We start from the raw sequence: 13,589 nt of genomic DNA, 5'->3' as shown, positions 1-13,589 counted from the left end.
AGTCTAATTACAAAACTAATTGCACAGATGGAGTGTAATTCGCGAGATGAATCTATTAAGCCTAATTAGTCCATGATTTGACAATGTGGTGCTACAGTAACCATTGCTAATGATGGATTAATTAGGCTTAATAGATTCGTCTCGCGAATTAGCACAGGGTTCTGCAATTAGTTTTATAATTAGCTCATGTTTAGTCCTCCTAATTAGCATCCGAATATCCGATGAACACTGTTAAAGTTTAACACCTCATATCCAAACGCCCCCTCAGTTTATTTGGCAATGTATAGCTATCTTGATCTGATCTGGGTGTCCTCCAATCCAGTTCTTTACTGATGAAATTGTTGCATCCATCACTGCTGCTGAATCAGGGACTGCACACTGGGTCCCGCATGTAAGCGAAAGCGCTTTCCCGCCGTGCGAAGTCCACGCACCGTCTCATCCGCATCCATCCAGGCCTGATTCCTCGCCTCACGGTCGTCTTCACTCGCTTGGCCACTAGCCAGTAGCCCCTGCTGCTCTCTCGCCTCAGATCACATCACTCGCCAGCCCCATGGCCGCCGACCGCCGCTTCAAGATCTTCGCGGCCGCCGACGGCTTCGGTCAGCCGCTCAAGGACGCCGTCGTCGCGCACCTCCGCGCGCACCCCGCCGTCGCCGAGGTCGTCGACCTCGGCGTTGACAAGTACTACGCCGCCGCAGCAGCCGTCGCTCGCCAAGTCTCCTCCCCCTCCTCCGATTCGGCGCCCGACGCCCCCGAGGTCCGCGGCGTCGTCGTCTGCGGCACCGGCGCCGGCGTCTGCATCTTCGCCAACAAGTACCCGCGCGTCTACGCCACCCACTGCGCCTCCCCCGCCGACGCCGTCAACACCCGCTCCATCAACGCCTGCAACGTCCTCGCGCTCTCGGGGATGGCCACGCCGCCCGACGCCGCCGCCGCCATCGCGGACACCTGGCTCGCCACGCCATTCCGCGCCCCCTGCCCGGCCTCCGGCGACGCGCCCTGGCCGGAGGACATCCAGCGGTTCCTCGACACCGCGCCGGACGAGATGGCCGCCATCCCCGAGGCCGAGGTGCCCCCCAACTCTGCCTGCGCCATCTGCTGCCTCAGGAACGGGATGGAGTTCGAGCCGGTGGGGATTATGCCCGGGGGCGAGATGCGGATCGTGCGGGAGAGCCCCACCTCGGCGTACGTCCGGTTCAAGGCCGGCAGCGTGGAGCCGGCGCACCACCACACCTTTGGCCACGACCTGGTGGTCGTCAAGGGCAAGAAGAAGGTCTGGAACCTCACCAAGAAGGAGAGCTACGACCTGGTGGACGGAGATTTCCTCTTCACTCCGGCCGGGGACGTGCACAGGGTGAAGTACTTCGAGGACACGGAGTTCTTCATCCGATGGGATGGGCACTGGGACATCTTCCTCGACGAGGATCTCGACACCGCACGCAGTGCAATTGATGCGGAGCTTGGAGCAGCCAGCAAGTGAGGTAACTGCATCTATGTGTGGCAATGGCAAATGCTTCTGAAGTTACATGCCCTCCTCTTGTCTTGCGATCTTGGTTGTTATAATTGTTTTTGTCATCATGTTGCCATGTTGGTGTGATCATCTTGTCTTGCAATGTTGTGCATTATGCTTATCGACAACGATGATAGCAAACAATACAATATGATTACTGAATAAAACTACAAATGCAAGGTTGCTGATCTTTGTTCTTTGAACTAATTTCATGTTTATGGAAGCTATGAGTTTTATGTCATTGTTTTTGAGTCACCCTGTGATGTGCTAACTTCATTAGCTGTGTTATTCTGTGACTTTCAACATCCAAGATGTGTTTAATACTGGCGATTCTGTCCCTAAGAAAGAAGATCAACATGATTAATGGAAAACAACCACCACTTGGAGCACAACCTTATCTGAACCATTCTTGTTGGCGCAGTTCTTCATTTTGTTTTGTTGTGTGCGGTGTGCTTCCTCAAATCTAGCCTTACTCATGTGCTGTCTGATTTTTTTTTCCCCTTAAGGCTGCTATAATTTATCAAATCTGGTTAAAAGATGTTGAAGCACTGCAGTTTAATAAATCTGATCTCAACCGTTAAGTAGCGAAGACCAGAGATTTCTGTATCTCTGAAATTACAATGTCTTATTGTTCTCTCCGATATCCTTCAACTTACAATTTTTAATTGGATTATATCCGTTAGCATTTGCTCGACATGGTTGAACACTTTGAGTGCATTAAATCCATGGTTATCAATACTATGTGGAAATATGGAATATTGCTGCCTTTCTCAGAGGAGATCCAAGTTGTCTGTATGCATAAAACCCAAATTTCTTTTCTGTAAAAGCTTGTTACATAGTGCTTATGCTCGAAGTCTATTTGGTTCTCTAAACCTCAATGTTTGCAAACCTCCGAACCCAGTTGAATTTGTTATCATTGCATGAAAGCCACATCACTGTCTATTTGAAGTCAGTGATATAATTTCTAAATTTCCATAGTGCAGGAAGTAACATTCAAGTTCAACTGAAGAAATAGTGAAAGACACTCGACAGGCATAGTTTTTTTCTGTACTAAGAAAATGTATGAATGTGAGAGCACTAGAGACCTTATCCGGCAATTATTAATTGAATGGTAGAGCCGCTATTTGCTCCTCTCTTTTTTGGAGAGGATGATAGCGTCATACTTTGGAACCCCTACTTTGCCCTGTTGTTAACCTTGGTGGTGAAATTATCTATTGAGATTAAAATTCATGATAGACGATCATATCTTTAGAATTTAAAAGTTTAGCCTCCAGCTCCTGTTTTGGACTCCATTCTGCCATTGATATGGTGGAACAATCGGCTTTGAGAAAACTTGCCATGCAAAACATGACAAGGATCGTCACAGAATTGCAGAAGTGGCTAATTTATATCATTTTCTTAATAAAGTAATTAATCTTTAAGCACACAGCAGGTAATTCAATGGCGCAGTACAAATATATTCTGCTATGACTAGCAACCCCTTGGAGCTGTCATTTTCCTCTAGCACTAATATAATTCGTTGGTGTTAAGAAAAACGTCTTGGGGGAAGGTTGGCTAGAGATTTGTTGGAAAAATACCAGCCCCCTTCGGTCCATAAATGAGATGGAACTAGGTAACGTAAACATTGCACCGGGAAGCCTTCTTGTCATCCAACGTGGTGCTGCACCGCACCCACCGTGCCGCTTGTTCATCCTCGAAGCCGAAGCCCACCTCCAGCTGAACCCCGCCGTGCCGCCGGTCGCTCGCCATGAGCTCCTGGAGGACGACGGGCAGAACTGCCCACCCCGGTGATGCGGTCGCGATGATGATCCTCTCCTCTCTTGGTTCCAAGCAGAATGGCTCGATATCCGCCATGGCAATGGTCGTGCCAGAATAGGATACCTCCATGGCAGGCCGTCCGCTGGTGCAGAGCTTGATCAGGCCGTAGGTGCTCTTGGCGTGCAAAGTCAGGTTGAAGGACGGTGTCGCGGCGGGGCTGGCACCGGCCAAGGCCAAGTCGAGCCCGGTGTAGACGACGGGTTCCATGGAGAACTTGATCCTTCCGATCTCCTGGAGAACCTTGAAGACCACAAAAGGCATGAGGAAGATCATTGGTACTATACTACTATTAGCACGATGGTGAAGACTTTCATCCAGAAATCGTTGATGGGAAAATTTATCATGCCATCATACGACAGCGACAAGGGTATATTTCTGCTGTCCATCGTTTTAGGCGTCTGTTGTTCTGCAGGGAGGAAGGTGCGGAGGTGCGTGTCCATTATATTGTCATGATCAAATTGCAGCGCGCGCGGTACGGCCGGCGTATCCTACGCAAATACGGACTTCGGCACCCACTCAGCTAAATCTATGCACCCACGGCTAAGGGTGGTAATGGATCATGGCTCTCATATCTCCTTCACAATCCAACTCAGCACTATCTATTTTTAAGTTCAAAATTATATAATATTATAGTCCGATCCTTATTGAGTCCGATCCTTGTTAGGCTAAATTAGAGGGTCCTTTACCACCCTGCCACGACCAACTGATCAAGGTAGCAGGCTGAAGGGACCGTGACACCCTAAAAGTGGGTGAATTGGGTGTTCTAATAACTAACACTCCAAGCACATATAAAAATCTATTCCAATTTCTATCTACATGTCCACTAGATTTTTCTATGCATTGCTATCTCTACTGTAAAAGAGTTTTGCACCCTAAGTTCCAACCCTATAAACTACACATGGCAATTCTAGGAAAGATAAACGCGGAAAGTAAGTGCAATAACAAATGCGGAAGTAAGTCCCTATTTGTTTGGGCTTTCAGCCAACTTCTCGTCCCCTAGAAGCTGAAAGCCCAAACAAACGGCAAGCTTTCAAGCCTAGCTTTTCATGGACCAAAAGCTCTGGAAAGCCACGGTTCAATGGAAAACTCGAAAGGAGAGAAAAACAAGCTTCTGGCGTTATTTACCCGTCTGCCATTGGTAATGTTGCGAATCGGTACGTTTCTTTTTCCTCTCAGTACCCTTCTCCCCATCAAACCCTATCCTCTTCCGCCTCCCTCCGCATCCCGCGTCGAGCTGTGGTCCTCGTCACCTGCCCCTGCTCATCCTTGTCGCCCGCCGCTATCCTCCGAAGCCCCTGCTCGTCGCCCGGCCCCTGCTCATCCTCGTCACCCGGCTCCTATCCTCTTCCCTGCGCAAGATTTGCAGCAAGGTGAGCACTACATCCCCTAGAATCATGGTAGCCTAGAATCTAGATTATGCAATCATGGTTAAATGAACTATTGTAGCCTAGAATCATGGTTTAGGAGCTTTGAATTTGATTAGGATTTGGAATCACTAATATGTTAAATGAAATCTTTGTATGCAATTATGAACAAACAACTCTTTGTCTAGATGGAGAACAAAGGAAAGGGCAAGGGAAAGAGCAACGAAACTAAAAAGATTGTACGCCAAGCAGATTGGGACAATCCTAAAATGACTATAATTTTTTGTAACATTATTTTTGAGGAGATTGAAGCTGGGAATAGGCCTCTAGGTACACTAAATGCAAGAGGCTATAAGAACTTGGGGGACAAGTTTTTTGCTCAAACAGGAAAAAATTATACCCAAAAGCAGCTGAAAAACCGTTAGGATAATTTGAAGACCTTGTATGGGTTTTGGAAATCGCTTTGGAGCAATTATGGCTTTGGAAGGCAGCATGTTTTGGGGATACCTACAGCAAGTGATGAATGGTGGGAGACAAACACAAAGGTTAGCAATCTGTCATGTGTATGTTCATTGGAATTCTTTGTACTATATGGAATTGACTAATCAGTTTGTATTTTCTCTATCTTTTTTGGTATAGGGACACCTAAAGAGGGAGAAAAAGGCATTCCGTTATGCTCCTCCACCATGTTTGAAACATGGGAAATTATGTTCGAGAAGAGTCATGTCTCATGCCACTCTACATGCATTCCTGGTGAAGAAGGTGGTGGGGACAACATTCCCAAAGAAGTAGAGGGGGACGATGATCCAATTCATGAAATATGGAGTGATCAATTTACACCCACATCATCTGCACGCACCGAACTGAAGAGGAAGGGGAAATCTAGTAGCCCTAGGAAAATTAGCCCAAGGAAGAAAGGGAAGAATCCTATGGTGAGGGTGATGTCACGCATGGTGGATGATGTGATTAGTTCCAACTCTGTGACCTCCAAAGCATTGACTAGTGACTTCACACGTGAGTTGGTTAGAGAGGTTAGGGCATTGGTTAAAGAATGTGGAGCTATAGAAGGGAGTGATGAGCATTACATTGCAACATAGTTGTTCAAGCATTTTGCAAATCGTGAAATTTTTTTGTCTAGCTTTGACACCAATGAAGGAAGGTTCAATTGGCTGAAGAGATGCTATGAAGAAAGGAAGAAGTAGTCAGCCACGGAAGAATTATTTCTGTATCCTATCTATCTAGTTGTACCAGACTTGTGATGTTGTTCTCCATGTATCTTTATGTAGATGAGTTCTGCAAGTGATGAATCAAGTGGTGATGAATATTCCAAGTTGTTGGAAATTGCAGTTGGGCAACAGAAAAAGATGAATCGGTTGATCAATGCTGCAAACATGTTTGGTATGTATTATGATCAAACTTACCTAAACAAGTTAGCAAGGAGACAACTTGAGGTGATAGGTTATCAATGGGTTACTACCACTTTGAACAAACATAGATCATGTTATAGAATGTTCACGATGACAAGGGCAGTTTTTGATAGTTTGCATGAAACATTAGTTACCATCTATGGGTTGAAATCAACTACGGGTATGCATTCCATTGAAAGTTTGGCCTTGTTTTTATGGACAGTAGGTGGTTCTCAACCTTTTAGCCAAGTTGAGGATAGATTTCAGAGATCTACAAAGACCATGAATAGAAAGTTCACTTGAATGTTGAATTGCTTGAACAAAATGGTTGTAAACATTATTAAACCAAAAGATCCAGATTTTTCTTAGTTCATCCTAAACTACAAGAGGATCGGTTTTCACCTCATTTTCATGGTGCTATTGGAGCAATTGATGGATCTCATATCCCTATTGTTGTGCCTTCTATTGAACAGATTACGCATTTTGGTCGGTACCGATGTACCACTCAGAATGTATTGGCTTCGATATGAGATTTACATGTCCCGGTTCAGTGCATGACACAAGGGTTTTTAATGAAGCATTGCAGAACTATGCTGACAAATTTCCTTTTCCTCCATAAGGTACAACAATATGGCAGCTACAATTTTTTTATTATATGGACCATATATTATTGCTAACATCTTTGAAATATGTGTAGGAAAGTACTACCTTGTTTACTCGGGTTATCCTAACTGGAAGGGTTTTCTTTCACCATATAAAGGAGAGAAATATCATCTACCAGAGTTTCGACATGGTCCTGAGCCAAGAGGTAAAAAAGAAGTATTCAATCACTTGCATTCATCACTACGGAATGTGATTGAAAGGGCATTTGGTGTTCTCAAAATGAAGTGGAGAATATTAAAAAAAAATCAAGTTATCCAATGGAAAAGCAAACAAGGATTATAATTGCATGTATGGCCCTACACAACTTTATTAGAGAAAGTGCTTTAACTGATGAACTTTTTGACATGTGTGATCAAAATGAAGACTTTATTCCAAGTGTTGGTCAAGCAACATCATCTTAGCCGCAAGCACATGGACATGAAGAGAGCAACATGAATGCTTTCTATGATAGTATTGCCGATGCTTTGATGGTCATGAGAGAGTAGTGTAATGTCACTTGAACTCAGACTTATAAATGCATGGATCATGACACATGCAAATTATTATAATTATATTGCCAACAAAGTCTATGAATAATTGTACACGAAACAAATACAATCAGTACGTACACATAGGGGTAATAGAGACATTGTACATCTCTTCCGGTCACTCTCATCCTCAGAGAAGCTGGGTTGCCAAACGGACCCCGGCTTTCAGAAAGGCAGCATTCCAGGACAAGAAGCCAAAAGCTCACTTTCGAAAAGCAAAAGCTCAAACAATCAGGACCTAAATGAGGTAGAGAAGGCAAACTCCCAACGTGATGACAAGGCAATTTCTACTAATGTATCGGAAAGCAAGGCTTTCCACTGGTTCTCGTTGTTGGAGCCCCTCTCAAAGGGAATGCCCGCGCAAGGGCATAAACCTCCCTGTCAAGTAACTTCGTAGGATAGCTGACGGGCCTTCCCCACGCGTAAGTGGGTCTCCACCTAGGCTCTCTCGGATGCTCCTTGCCGCTCTTCACTTGGTAGAGCTTCGGCAAAACGCCTAGGGCCTCTCCTCCCTATCACAAGCACTGGCGGCCACTCCACAAACGCGGTTGGAGGGTCTCGCAAGACTTACAAGCTCCAGATTTACAACTCTTGGTGTGCATAAGCATCGACACAAAGGAGGTGTGCAAACCTCGCCTAACTCTAGGCTAAACCCTAAAGCAATGCGCTGATAGGCCTAAACTAGCACTAATCAAGACCTAAACCTTATGCTAATTGCCTTAATCTTCTCTTGAGCACTTTGGTGGATAGAGCACTTGTGAGTATGTGAGAACCAAAACTATAGCTTCTCCAAGCTCTAACACAGTTGAAATGGCCGAGCGAAGGGGTATTTATAGCCCCAAGCCAAGAAACTAGCCGTTGCAACTTTCTGCGCATCACCGCTCATTCAATGCTATGGTCATCGTAGCCACCGTATGAATCGGTGAGGCCCAATTATACTCCAAAATTTCCAGAGCCGATTTTGAGCCGAGCCGACGATCACCGACTGATTCGGTGATGGTTACTGTTACCAGAGCATGAATCAATGGTAATAGTGCACGCGCCTACCTTGGCCCTGCCTGTGGTCACCGACTGATTCGGTGATGGTTACTGTTACCAAAGTATGAATCAGTGGTATGCACGTGCCTACCTTGGCCCTGCCTGTGGTCACCGACTGATTCGGTGACGGTTACTGTTACCAGAGTATAAATCGGTGGTAACAGTACACGCGCCTACCTTGGTCCTGTGGTTACCGACGGATTCGGTGACGGTTACTGTTACCAGAGTATGAGTCGGTGGAATGTGTCGGTGCATATTTTCAGTAGGATTTGCTTCAAATCTTCGCGTGTCTTTATCCCGGCTTCATTACCATCATTTCTAAGCCTTAGAATAAGACTATCTCTGGATCTTTTACTATCATTTTGATGCCGTAGAATTCTTCTTAGTCTTTCTTTTTCTTCTCATTTTGATGGTTTTGTAATTCATCCTTGGATCTATAAAACATCTACAAAGGTACATCTTGCAAACACATTAGTCCCAATAACTATGTTGTCATTAATCACAAAAATTATTATGGCCTAAGGCCATTTTCATTACACAGGCCAATCATGAATGGACCGATAGCTAGCAGCATAAGCCAGGATTGATCTCATCGCTCGAGGCCAACTCTCATATTGTCTCATCTCCTCTACTATTTTTGGATTGTATGTGTATGTGCATGGTTACTATTCAATCTTCTTGATTTCCCATCGACCACTACATTTAGCTCCGTTTAGCTCAATAATTTTCTGTGCGTATGGGTCCATGAAACTCCGTAAAAACATGTTAAATGATAGATTGTTTTGGATGGTTTTGAGTTTGTCCAACTCTAACAACACTCTAACTAACTAGACAACTTGCCTCGCGCAAATGTGATGCCTCCAATATTTGAAGGGATGTAAACACATTGCTGGGGAAAGCGCCTTCAGTACTGGTTCTTAACCCCCCTTTAGTACCAGTTGTGCATCCGGTATTGCTACTTCGGTACTAAAGGGGGGGCCTTTAGTGCCGGGTCAAATAACTGGTACTAAAGGTCGTTTCTTTTATGTTTCTTTCTCATTTTCTTTTCTATTTCTTTATTCTATATTAGTAATTCGTATTTGTTTCCTTTACGTATACTAGTTCTAATACGCTAATATATATAAAGTTATATTTATCTATAATATTACATTTGATATAATATTATATATATAAGCATTTTCTGCATTCATATTTATGAATAATATTACATTGCATCAACACTTGAAGTTCAACATTTGGATTAACTATTTTGAACCCGAGTCCTGACGGTGATGCATATTTGATCCATCATTATGGAACTCCTCTGCTGGATTTACTACCTCATCCAGAAGAAATCTACTAAGTTGTTCTTGAATTGCCCTGATTTTTTCCGTCTCAAGGAGTGCTTTCTTCATATCCCTCATCTGTGTCATTGGAAAAGGTTATTATATAGTAGATCAATGGATCTACACAATTAGAACTAATTTATTGTTAAGAAATTTGTATACGTACTCTGAATTCGTGGTCGGTTATACGCTTGGGATCTACAAAGCCATGGATGATCTCACATATGTAGTATCTGCATAAATTATTCCCCGAATTCTGTCTCAAACACTATATATGGCAAAAGAAGTTATAAAATATTTGTTGCGTTCAAGGAAGTATCAGAAACTCCATTTTTTATTTTCCATTGCAACATTTTCAGTGTGGTACCCAACTTTTTGTGCCCCTGTTTGCAATTTGGGTACAACAATTTTTTACGATCATCTAACATACGCTCGAACTTTTTTGACTCCTTCACATTCTCGCAGTCTTCCTTTGCATCTCGCAACACCTAACATATATCATCGGTAGGACTTTCTTCTGCAACCATCTCTTCTTCAGCCTCGCCCATCGCAGCATCTGCAAAGGCTCCTTCTTGAGTCCAGTGAGGAATGTAGATACCATGTTCTTCATCATCATCATCTTCCATCATAATTCCTCTTTCCCCATGCTTGGTCCAAACCAAATAGTTAGGCTTGAATCCCAAACTGTATATGTGGGCGTGAATAGTCTTTCTGGATGAGTAATCCTTCTTGTTTTTGCAAATTCGGCATGGATACAAATGAAACCAGACGGCGGCTTGTTGGACTCTACCAGATCAAGAAAACCACGTAAGCCATTAATATACTCCATGGAGCGTTTATCCGTTGTAACAACTAGGGTTGTTAAAAGCCTAAGAATGGTCATTAAGATGTTAGTGGTGAAATTTGGAGTAAAAAGAAGTATTATGTGCCAAAGTCAAATTGGGTCAAATTTGACTAAAAATTCAAATTCAAGGTTCAAATTTGGAAAAATTTGACAAAAAATGTGGAATCAAGCTTTGAAGGTATTTAGAATTCAAAGGAATCAAGTTTGAAGTTCAATTCAAGTAATAAGTATCCCAAACTCAGAGTTAAAGTGGTTGACTAGAAATTACTATTCACTGTCTGTCGGTGTTTTAGACCGGCAACCCGCATAGGGGGTACCCTAGGTGGTCTTTTGTGCGGTGGGTGTCGTCGAGAATCAAGGAGTCGATGGTGACGCAAGGAACACGATTTAGACAGGTTCGGGCCGCTAGATCGTGTAATACCCTACGTCTTGTGAGTTGATTCTATTGAACTCGAGTGAGTTGAGAGGGTTATCTTTGAGGGGGTCCCTGCTCGCCCTTATATAGTCGGGGCAGCAGGGTTAGAAGCTAGAATCCTAGTCGGGTATGATTACAGTGTTCTACTCGGTGTAGACAGAGTAGTTTCCATATGCATACCTAACTAGTCTTCGGGAGTCCTAGTGGGATACGCTTCCTTGCCACGTAGCCCCCTAGTCTTGATTACGTCCGAGTACGTCCCTTAGTGGGCCGCACAGGGTCTACTCGTGGGTCTGGGAAGCATGCCCGACAAGCCCCCGAGTACTTTGTAGTCGAGCGGTACAGTTCTGAGTACTCAGAAGCCACTATCCGAGTAGTTCCTAGCAGTGGTTGTAGTGTCTTCGAGTACTCGAATACTGTCGTGTGGCTGGAAGGTACTCTTCTTTTGTTTTTTTGCTTCGAGTTGCTTCTATCTTGAGAAATTATATGGTAGTGCGATGACAATCGCACTCCATATGGAGTAGCCCCCGAGCCTTAGTTTGAATCGCAGAATCAGGCTGAGGGTCAATCCCGTGTTCTGGTTATTTGTCTTCAGTAGTATTCGAAGAAAAGAAAACTTTGTCTGGCGGGTACAGTATCCGCAGCCCCTGAACACTTAGTCGATTTTTCCGTAGTCGATGAAGTGGTCAAACCTCTTGATTTGAGTAGTCGTTGGATATTATGGTGATAAATCTAGTTTATATCTGACCGTTGCGTAACTGACGCTTGGAATCCGGAGGTGATGGAGATATAACGGGGTGGGGCCCTTATGGTTAGGGTTACGTTTCTTTTTTAGCAGATTTATTTTGTCTTCTCCCACCCTTTTTCCTGTTCATCATTGAGCCGTCGTGATTTCTAGTGCCGCCACCGCCATTGCTGCTTTCTTCTTGCTTTTGAGAGAGATCAGAGGTTGATTCTTCCCCTCATTGCTGTCTGCGAGGCCGATTGATGCGCATCAAGAAGATGGGGAAGAAGCCCGAGAAAAGTCAAGGTCAGGCCGCGGCAGCCGGTAAGGTGAGATCCAAATTGAAAAAGGGGAAGGAGCTTGTGCTGCCGGGCCAAAGTGTGGTCTAATGAACCAAACTGCGCCGCCACCGCCTGGGATCACCTAGCAGAATTCTGTGATGAGGGAAGCGGCTGTTCAGGCTTTGGTTGATGCTAAGATTCTGCAGTCGAAGCTTGAACTCGTGTGGAGGCCTGCTTTTGGCAATGCGTGGCAGTTCGAGAAGCACCCGAACGAGACTGTCATGCTTGCACACTTTGTCAAGAGAGGACTAGCAGTGCCTGCTTCCGACTTCTTTAGATGTATCCTCGAGAACTACAAACTTCAGTTGGTGCACTTGAACCCCAATGGTGTGCTTCATATGTCTATCTTTGTACACTTGTGTGAAGTATACCTGGGTGTTCCTCCTAGTCTTGAGCTTTTTAGGAAGCTGTTTCGCTGTAAGCCGCAGCCTAGTGCGATTAGGACAGAAGTTTTTGGAGGTGCTTGGTTCCAACTTAGGAACTCGGGTGCTTATCTTGACTACAACTTGACCGACTCGTATGGTGACTGGAAGAGGAGGCGGTTTTATATTGGGAATCATGACCCTGCTTTGCCGGTAGTCACTGGACATGCCCCAAAGCATGCGGAGAACTAGGTGAGCGAGCCTGAAGACACCCCTGAGATTTCCAACTTGCTGTCTCAAATTGCCGAGTTGAAGTTGTTGGGCTTGACTGGCATCAATGTGGCTGCCAGTTTTCTCAAGCGGAGAGTTCAGCCTTTGCAGGAGCGGGCTCACTCAGGCTCGGAGTACTCAGGTTTTGATGACCTATCGCGTATGTCCTCTGATGATATATCTTATGATGATGTGGAGGCGCTGCTGGCAAAGTTCTTCAGGAATTATCAGGGAGTACCGGTTATTCTAGGAGTCCTTCTTCAATTTGACAGTTGGTATGGGTCGCAAGAGGTATGTTCTTTTGCTTGACTTGTATTTTTTGAGATGTTAGGATATCTTCGAGTAACAATTCGTTTGCAGTCTTTGGTTCTTTTTGGCTATCTGGCGCAGTCTGAGGAGGAAGAGTTAGTTGTGGCTGACTCTGAAGATGAGCCTTCTCCTCCTGCAAAAAAGCAGCGAGTAGTTCGAAAGAGGGCTGCTGTGAAGTCTGTTTCGACCTCGAGTTTGACCCCTGACAGGTCGCAGAGTACCAAGGTACATAGTCGTGTGTTCTTTGGTAATTTTTGTAGAGTTGTCCTATAATCCTTGATGATTTTAGTTGACTGGGAAGGCTGTCGACGCGACTCTTGGTGGTGATGAGGCTACTTCTGGTGAGGTAGTCGCTACCGCCAAGGATGCTATTAGCGTTGCGGCTGTTGAAGATTTGCCGGTGGGGGTGCCTCTTGTAGACTCAGGAGCATCCCCCGAGACCACGGCCCCAGCGCCGTTGGTTACCGAGTTGCCAGTCCTTGAGAAGGTAGTCGTGGGTGCGTCTTCTGAAGTGGCAGATGTTACGAAGTTGCTGGTGATTGCTAGTGGCACTTTGTTATCCGGTGCTATCACCAGTGGTGAGTTTTTTCTAACTATTTTTGCTAGTCTGAAGCTTTTGTAGTCTTATTTCTGACTTTTTCAGGACTTGGGAAAAATGTCGTGCCTTCAGCTG

General features: G+C 44.8%; 1 protein-coding gene across 2 annotated transcripts; it reads left to right on the top strand.

Annotated features, from left to right (window-relative positions):
- Positions 1-456: 456 nt before the first annotated feature.
- On the top strand, positions 457-2,745 carry LOC117858540 (DNA damage-repair/toleration protein DRT102). Of its 2 annotated transcripts, none has more exons than XM_072293538.1 (2): positions 457-1,481; positions 2,494-2,745. In XM_072293538.1, the coding sequence occupies exon 1, from the start codon at positions 551-553 to the stop codon at positions 1,478-1,480; it is 930 nt and encodes a 309-aa protein (XP_072149639.1). In that variant the 5' UTR covers positions 457-550; the 3' UTR covers position 1,481; positions 2,494-2,745. The 2 variants fall into 2 exon arrangements, with proteins under 2 accessions (XP_072149639.1, XP_034597513.1); XM_034741622.2 differs by having other exon boundaries at positions 2,489-2,745.
- Positions 2,746-13,589: the final 10,844 nt, after the last annotated feature.

The sequence above is a fragment of the Setaria viridis genome, chromosome 5 (genome assembly GCF_005286985.2).
Source record: "Setaria viridis chromosome 5, Setaria_viridis_v4.0, whole genome shotgun sequence".
Lineage (NCBI taxonomy): Eukaryota > Viridiplantae > Streptophyta > Magnoliopsida > Poales > Poaceae > Setaria > Setaria viridis.
Note: the sequence above shows the minus strand (reverse complement) of the source record. Positions and strands in the feature narration are given on the sequence as shown.